This window comes from Phalaenopsis equestris, unplaced genomic scaffold (genome assembly GCF_001263595.1).
Source record: "Phalaenopsis equestris unplaced genomic scaffold, ASM126359v1 Scaffold209544, whole genome shotgun sequence".
Taxonomy (NCBI): domain Eukaryota; kingdom Viridiplantae; phylum Streptophyta; class Magnoliopsida; order Asparagales; family Orchidaceae; genus Phalaenopsis; species Phalaenopsis equestris.
In genome coordinates, this window is record NW_018228702.1 from 51,963 (window position 1) to 61,530 (window position 9,568).

At 33.2% G+C, this 9,568-nt stretch overlaps 1 protein-coding gene across 1 annotated transcript in view; it reads left to right on the forward strand.

Annotated features, from left to right (window-relative positions):
• The first annotated feature begins 430 nt into the window (after nt 1-430).
• The window catches only part of LOC110036670 (F-box protein SKIP16), a 19,959-nt gene continuing 10,821 nt past the window's right edge, over nt 431-9,568 (forward strand). Inside the window, exon 1 of the mRNA XM_020741168.1 lies at nt 431-826. Coding sequence (XP_020596827.1) covers nt 623-826 — 204 coding nt within the window. The 5' untranslated portion in view covers nt 431-622. The remainder of the gene's footprint in view (nt 827-9,568) is intronic.

Here is a 9,568-nt window from a genome sequence, read left to right on the forward strand (position 1 = left end):
GTTAGTTTTATTCCAAATTAATAATATAACTGTGTAATTATATATTTAAGGAAAATTTACACATACCACACAATTCTTGTAAGTTACATATCTAGAGCCTAAAGTTTGATATTTATATTTATAACAGTTGGGTATTAAAAATCTTGAAATGTGTATTTCACTTCTAAAGTATCAATAATAATGTTTTTTTTTATATGATTTTAAAAAAATGATGTACATATGAGAATTATATATATATAAGAATTGATTTTAAATGCCTAAGAAAATTAATTGATTTTAAAATATTAAACAATTAAAATTTTAGATTTAATACTTAGATGCTTTTTATCGTATAAAAATTTGTTTTAATAAGAAGAAAAAGTAAAATCAAGTATCTAATTTAGAAGATTAATCTCTCGACAGCCAAGTCAATTAATTCATTTCCATGTCCGGTGCATCGATCAAACGGAGCTAATCGCTGAATAAAGCCTGGAAGGAAAACACGCGGCGTCCATTTTTTCCAGATTCTCCCCCCAAGGCCCCAACTAGTCCCGCTGATTTTAGATGCAGTCACTGGAAAATTTTTTCCATACGGAGTCGACGGAGTGCTCAGCATTTGGCTTCCACGAAAGCGGTGACGGTGATGGGGCTGGAGAACCTTGGGGAACATATACTGGAGGCGATCTTGTTGAAGCTTGGGCCTCGAGAGACGATCGTGATTGGCTGTGTCAGCTCCGGGCTCCGGGTAGTCGCCTCAGGAGAGAATCTTTGGCGCAATTTCTGTGTCTCTGACTTCGATCTCTCATCGCCTGAGGACCCCCAAGGAAGGCCTTGCCCTTCTTTTAAGGTCCGTATTTTCATTTCTATTTCGGTTTACTCTATATTTTCCAAATTTGGTGCTGAAGCTTGTATTGGTATGAGAGAATTTTCAAGTTAAAACCTTCATTGCTTGCTAGATTGGGTTTCTTACAATTGGGTGAGCCAGAGCCAGCATCTCTCATGATCCCGCGCTAGTTTTTGGTTTATTCTAGCGAAGTTCGACACTGTCCCGTTTTTGAGTGGCTTGAGGAGAAATTGCTTAATACTTCCATAGTTGCAGCCAATCCCTGAAAGGGGGTTCGGATGGAGTTTAATTAATTCTCATAAATTAGTAGCGCAACATGATTGATGGAATTAGGCCAATTCATATTTTTGTGCATAATGTTTAAGCATGACTTTCGGTTTGGCATTTATATATACACACACACACACACACACACACACACACACACATACTTAGTTTTTGAGGTCGAAGAGTGTCGAACCAAACTTCCTTGTTACTGTTGAGGATGAAGGATCCATAGAAATCTCCATTACGATCGTTTGACACTCATGTACGCACGTGCATGCATGAACAATTGTGTCCTTTTCTCCATTGATGTCATCCAAACATCGCCTCCGACACTATCGTTCGAACCATCTGCTATGGAGCTCATGATGAATAATCAATCGTTGTTGTTTGAACATCTCCTCTGATACTCACATATGCTCGATGGCTACTTCGTATCTAATTGGTCGTCCGACTCTTCCAATCGAGGTCGCTACTTCATCATCTCAGAGTTGAGATCATAGTAACGTTATTCACCCGACTCTTCCAATCTAAAACCATCTCAGAAACTGTTCATTCGAACAATCCGAGTAGATCAGATCACAAAAATGTTCTTTCTCTTCGGTTTTCTAAAGAACCGCTTTCTTCTGAGCAACATGTCTTCTCGATTCGGGCCTCACAATTTTATCATGGTCAAATATGGCATGACCTCACAATCTTTTTCATCTAAAGTATCTTTATATTAAGTTTACATATTCAGTACCCAACATGTTTGACAACCCTTCTCATCTAGTCACTAACTATAAACTGCATGATCAAAATTTCTTCAAAGATCTTGATCTTTGTTCCTATGCGTTTGCGATAGAGGAAAAAATGGACATCTCATGCTAAAATTTTGCTCCATAAATGACAGATTCTAAATACCAAGCTTGAATAATTGATGACCACTTGATTATGTTATGATTAATAAATTCTATGATTATGTATATTGGAGAAAATTTTGCTCTATAGGATAGCCAATGAAACATGGGAGGTTACTCGTAAAACTTATTCTAGCAATGAAAATTTTTTAGAGTTATTTGAGTTTGAGACCAGACTACATGGTCTAACACACAATATTTTAACACTCACACGTTGGTTCCAATTGGACTTGTACGAGGTTTATTCCTTGAATTGCCTTAATGACTTTGCCTCGTATAGGAAGATTTTTGAATAAAAGAGTACCATCAAATTGCTTCTTGGCCTTAATAAAGACTTAGATGAAGCCAGGGGAGAACCATAGGAATTAAATCCCTTCCTACCATCTGGGAGGCATTTGATGAAGTTTGAAGGAAGGAAAACAAAAACAAGTTAATGATGACAGATAACCACACGACACCATATGTTGAAAGGTTAGCCTTATACACTCATAGCTCTTCTCTGAATAATAAGCTTAAGAAAGGACGAACGTGATGCGATCATTGAAACCTGATCATGTGAAGGAAATATTTTGAAAATAATACAAAAAAAAAAAAATCCTGCACATTGAAAGCCATCCAGAAAGCCATCCAATGGATTACATAATAGGAAGAACTGTGCACATACTACTACCATAACAAAAAATAATGCAAAATTCAGTCCATTCACCATAGAGCAAATTGAGGTACTACAGAAAATATTGAGTAATGGTCACAGTTTCAGACAAGTAATATAATCCTCTACCGAGCAACCAACCAGTTCGTTTGCACATCGAAGTATCTCATCACATGCTTTTATTGTTCAAAACAATAAATCAAAATCTTGGATGGTTGAATCCATAGCCTCATATCATATGTGGGAGACATCAACGTCTTCAAAAATTACAACCCATGCACCCGTCACTCCCAAGTCTGAACAACTAAGGGCTCATTCTCACCAGTAGAAAGAACTGGATCGATCGAATTGACAAATGATCTTCATCTCTACTTTGTTCTTTGTGCTCTAAAATTAAATTACAATCTACTCTCAGTCACCAAACATGTGATGTATAATGTGTGATTGAATTTTATTTCAACGTTTATGATTTTCCAGGTAGTGAATTCAGGAAATGTGATTGGCAATGCTAAGATGCTTAATGGTCTATATCTACTCAACGAAAATAATCTCATCGATAGATAAGTTCATTTGCAAATTGTATTTTTGAGTCTAGTTCAAATTTTGTTAATCTAGTTTTCAATTCTAAGTCTGTTTTAGTTCAAAGACAAGTCATTTTAAAGCATTGTCTCATTGGTCATCCAAATTTTGCTTCCATTAAAAAAATATTTTCACATCTGTTTATCAATAAAAAAAATCCAATGTTTATCAATTTGAAACGTGCAAACTTTCAAAACATGTCAGACATGTATACTCTAAACTACATTACAAACATTCATATTCTTTTATTGTAATTCACAGTGATATTTAGGAACCCTCCCAAAGTAAAAACTATAAATACAGCATGATGATTTCTACCTATTGTATGTTACTTTCTTTGAGAATCAATCTTACTTTCCCAAATCTGAATTTCAGGGGGAGAACTCAATAGAATATTAAATTTGGGATCTTTCTCCAAGACATTCAAATTGAATCAAACCCTGCCACTCAAACAATTGAACCAAATCTTACCACTCAATCAACTCCGTATGAAGAACCAAACTCTGCCACTGAAATGTCCCAATTGTCTACACCACCTCTACTTGACACCAGTGATCAGGAACTTCATGTCTATACCAGAAGGAGCATGTAGAGTACACCTGTACACAAGGAACTATCAAGAACCTAAACCAAATCCTCTTACATCTGATAATCGTAATGGTATGGATTTTTTATCTCATTTTTGAAGGTGTATTGATCATCCAATCGAATGATATATAGCTTATGAAAATTTGTTATCATCGTGAAGAACTTTTGTGATAAATCTTGATAGTGTGCTGGTTCTTAACTCTATTCAAGAAATTCTAAAGGTTTCAATATGGAAACAATCAGTTGTGAAGAAATCCGGGCTATAAAAAATAATAACACATAAACACATACAGGGTTACCGCATGAAAGAAATCCAGTAGGCTACAAATGGATATTCATGGTTACATACAAAGGAAATAGAAGTGTAGAGAGATTCAAAGCCAGATCGGTAGCCAAGGGTTTGACACAGTCATATGTAATTGAATACCAAGAAATCCTTGCACCTGTTGCGAAGCTCAATACTTTTTGGGTTCTACTCTCTTTTGCAGTAAATCAAGAATGATTTTTATACCAACCAAATGTCAAAAATGCTTTATTGAATGAGGACATTGATGAAGAAAATTTTATGTCTATATATCCTGTCTTGTAAAATAGGTCGAATAATAAGTTGGTCTACAAGCAAAAATCCTTTTATGGTTTGAAGCAATGTTCCTATACTTGGTTTGACAGGTTTGCTAAAGTTGTGATTACAAAAAGATATCATCAGTTGATCATACACTGTTTGTTAAATTCAATCCTAGAGGCAACAATGCAATTCTAATAGTATATTTTGATGATATTATTTTGGCAGGTGATGATTTAGAGAAAATTATTATACTAAAACGTATGTTTGCCATAGAATTTAAGATCAAGGATCTCGGGACTCTTAGATACTTTATGAGAATGAAGGTGGCTCAATCTACTCAGGGAATTGTTATATCCTAAGCTAACAAATCAGACTCGACTTGACTCATTAGCTCATGAGCTGGCTCGTTTAAAAAATAATTAATATAAATTATACTCAAAATATATTAAAATTGAAAACAAGATTTTTAAATTATTAAAAGTATTAAAAAAATAATATTTAATATTTTATATCAAGTAATTTTGTATTAATTTTTTGTTAAATTCTTATTTTATTTGTTATTTTATTATAATAATAGCTTGAATTAATATTATTTTCTCTCTTTCATATTAAAAAAGTTGATTCAAACTCATAGATCTAAGTCAAGCTTAAGCTCAAGCTGAGGATGGCTCAAGCTTGACTCAACTCGTCTATACCCCTACTCCTGGATATATGTTGATTTTAAGAAAATTTGAAAATTGTGATATTGAGATATAGATAGATGCTAGTTGGGAAAGAAAGACAATTGATAGGATATCAACCACTGGATACTGCTTAAATTTCTAGGGCAATCTCACACTTGGAGAATCAAGAAACAAATTTTCTTCTCCCAAAGTAGTGCTTAATCTGAATATTGCGCTCTTGCATTCGCAATATATAAAGGAATATGGCTTCATAAACTATTAAGAAAATTTAAGGTTGAGATAAAAGGACAAAATTAAAATGTTCAGTGATAGCTGGGTGGCTATTAATATTGCTAAAAATCTCGTGCATCATGGCATAACAAAACATATCGTGATTCATCGACACTTCATCTTTGAAAATGTTAACAATGAAAATTTTCCGCTCGACTATGTTTCTATACGAGTTTAGATTGCTGATATTCTTACCAGAGCACTACTAAGGGTCATTTATGATGAATTGAAAAGTCCAAACTTAATTTGCATAATATATACAACCCGGCTTGAGGGGGAGTATAGGAAAGTACAAATCTGCATTTTGAAGGAATTTATTTCTTACTTTCAAAATATATTCTACTAATGTCGTTTCTTTTTATTTTTATTTCCTATTTTTATTTTTTCATCTTTAGAGGGATTCTTTTTTATTTTCTGTTGTTATTATGTATATGGAGTGAATTGTAATGCTTTAGAAGACACAAGAAATAAAATTCTTTCTCAGAATTTTCACGTAATCTTCAGTAGGTGTCACTCACGCTATCCCTTTAATATAATCATTCCTTAATTAGCCCCTCCTTATCTTATTGCTCATCTTATTTTAATATTCTCACTTTTACTACACTTAACTTCGCTATCAACTACTTTTTTCGCTGCCTGCAACTTGTGTCCATATAACATCACGAGTCTATACAATTCTTTTGTTAATGTTTTTAATATACTTTTTATTTTAGCCACCCTGCCTTAACTCTTGAAGTTATATTTTCAATTTTATCTCCATTATTTCATAGATTATAGCTGCTGAAAGGGTGTTAGTTGGCAGTTTAATTTAATCTAGCATACATTAGTAATCCTTCATGCTCGATTGAATTAAGCCAATTCATATTCGTGATTACGTATTACTTCTTATTTGGTATGGATGCAGCTAAATAAATGTTATCCACACAATAGAGTTAATCCTAATGAAGTGGAATATCAAATTTGAATTAACTGTATTTTAGTCCTTTAAATTAACAAAATATGGTTAAATTATCTATCCATCAAGCAAAATAAATGAACAATTTGGTAGGATTAGTCACTTAATTCATTCCCAATTTAGAATTTATCTAGAATCAAGCAAACTCTAGAGTCTCAATCCCTACAAATGCTGGCCGTAGCAAGCCAGGGTTTGAAGTTATTCTTCCGATTGATTGCAACATACAATTGCTTCATGTATTCTTTTGAATATATTTACTAGATATTTATTTGAGAATACCACATTTCACTTTTTGCTGGGAAGAGAAAAGCATGTTTTTTGAGTTTCCCGATGAACTTAGAGACAAGTACAAATTGCATTTTTCCAATTTATTTGGCATTCAACATAATTTAAAAAAATAAATAAACTATTGTACGTTTGGCTAATTTTTTGCACATTATTACATAATGCTAATGTTGCACAATATAAAAAAGTTTACCAACTGAGCTTATAAAAAAACTTGTAAGCCATGATTACTATAAAATCTTCCCATACTATTACCAAGTGCCTTTCAGATGATTAAATGTTATCTTTTCGTATTATATAATTCATGGCTATCATTGTGTTGCTTACCTAAACCAAGTAAAAAAATCTCTATATCACTAATTTTTTTTTTCTAACTCCAAGTAATTTTGAACTTTTATTGTGTGATTATAGAGTTTGTAAAATTCATCATTTTTAGCATATTATCCCAATTATTTGTGGTGGGTTTATGAATCCTTATTTTTTGTTCATTCCTTTTGAGTGCTACTTGAAGTATTGAACATAATTTTCATTTTACCGGTAAGTCTCCCTTTTGTTTTTTTTTTAATTTTGCATTTTATGAATGTATTTTATATCATTCGTTGTATATACCCAAATCATCGAAGTCTATTTGCTTTACTTTATCTTCAATTATGTCATTTTACGCATTTCTAATGTAATTATTAAATCATTCTTCTTGGCATTGCTTTGTATCTATGATAATATTTTTATTTATTGCCATACTCAATTATACTATGAATGACTTTATCACTACCCTCAAGTTCAGACAATGTATGGGCTTAATTTATTTTTAACTCTTCATTAAAAGTATTATTGGTATGATACTACTAAATTATTTTTCATTTTTTAATCATGTAACCTTTAGCCGAGAAGGTATATCATCATTTATGTCTCATTCTTTTATATAATAAATTTAAGGAAATAAACCTAACATAGCTAAGGGTCTGTTTGGGGCAGCTGCAGCTTATCCAGCTTCTGCTGATAAGCAGCTTATCCTGATAATCTGCTGATGAGCAGCTGATCCGGATAAGCTGTCTGGTTGTTTGGTTGACGCTTATGAAAAACAACTGATTCTGAAAAATTGATCATTTTACCCCTGTTCTGAGTAAGCAATTTAGCTGTTTGGTTAGTGTGTTTTGTAAACAACTTATTTGGAAAAAATTTTTTAATTAAACGAATAATTTATGCAGCAGAATTTGTTCTTTTCTCAACAAAATTAAAGATCGTTGTTCAGACAAGAAAATACCAAAAAGTTGATTTATATTTATATAACTAAAACATATCCGATTACATCAAACGAATATGTTACACATACAAAAGTCAAATGCACCTGCACATACTACTACTACAAAGTATAACAAAATTAATATCATTAAGACGCATGTTGTAATAATCAAGGTTTGCACAACAATTAACTTCAGCTGCATCAAGGACTTATCTAGGTGCTCTTTACATTTCCTTTTCAATTTTTTTTCTCTAGAACTCTGTAAATGACTTCTCTCAAAATCATATCGCAATCTTTTTCTAAATCAATAAAAATCATTTGTAGATCCTTCTTATTCTATCTATACTTCTCCATCAAACCTCTCAATAAATGTATAGCTTCCATAGTAGACCTGCCCGACATAAATCCAAACTGATTATGAGAAATTTTTGTATCACGTTTTAACCTATGTTCGATTACTCTCTCCCATAATTTTAAGGCATGACACATCAACTTAATTCCTCTATAACTAGCACACTCTTGTGCATCCCATGTATTCTTAAATATGGGAACTAAAATATTATTCATCCACTCCTCGGGCATCTTTTAGTTTTTAAAATGAACGATTGTATTTTCAGAAACCTCATTGAAAAGTTTATCCAAAATGCTAACCCACCTATGTTGAATAACTACTTCTAAGAAAAGTATTTTTTTTATTTTCATCTTTAATACACTTTACATACATACCACAAATTCATATTTAAAGCCTAAACTTTCATATTTACATAAACAATACTCAAATGTTTAATATTGTATAAAGAATACCACTATTATTAGCTTTTAGAAATCAAATATGCCTTTTTACATATAGGTTTATGACATCAAAGTGTTATAAATGTAACAACCAAGTTTATGTTTGATATGTACATAAATAAGAATTGGGTGGTATGTATGTAAATTTCACAAATAAAGAGGCATTTACATACACATCACATAATTCTTAAGAATTTATGTATTTAACACCTAACAGAATTTGACTTTTTTATGTTTCTAACTCTCAAATATTTCATATCCCATCAAAAATGCCACTATAACTAATTTTTAAAAATGAAATGCACATTTTCTTGCATACTTAAATTGGTATAAATATAAATATCAAAGTGTAGATACATAGGAATTGTGAAGCACGCATTTAAATCTTACAATGAGTAAAAAAAAACTTCACAGTAAAGATCACCGCAATAGCCCGTGATTCAAATCCAAGAACACTACTCCTCTTTCTTTCATTCTGATCGGAGCTATAATGTTGAATCCAATCTCCATTTCATAGGTCAAATCAAATAATACCACGACTTGGGGAAAAAAAACTAATTCCGAATGTTATCCAAACCAGAGCAGAGATACAAAGAGGATGGAGATTGTGAGTTATTTCACCGTTATAGATGCAGGTGACGTAGATCAAAGCCTCGCGAGGCCCTTTCATGGCTTCGAGCGGTGATGCATAGCCTGGTCCCTTCACTTCCTGAGCGCAACAAGCCTTTCCCTCTCCTCCTGCGGCCAAAGCCATGTCCACTCCCACTGCTCCGGCGAACTCGCGACCCAGAACGCAGAAGCGAACTTGGCGACCGCAGCCTCCATGAACGCCGAAGCGAACTCCGCAAACGGCGACGATTCTGCTCTTTGAGAGTGAAATGCGAAGGAGAAATGGCGACGAGGGCCACGGGAGTAAATAATCCAATCAAAAACGCGGCTCGTGGGGGGCCTCCCACGGGCCGCTTCTTTT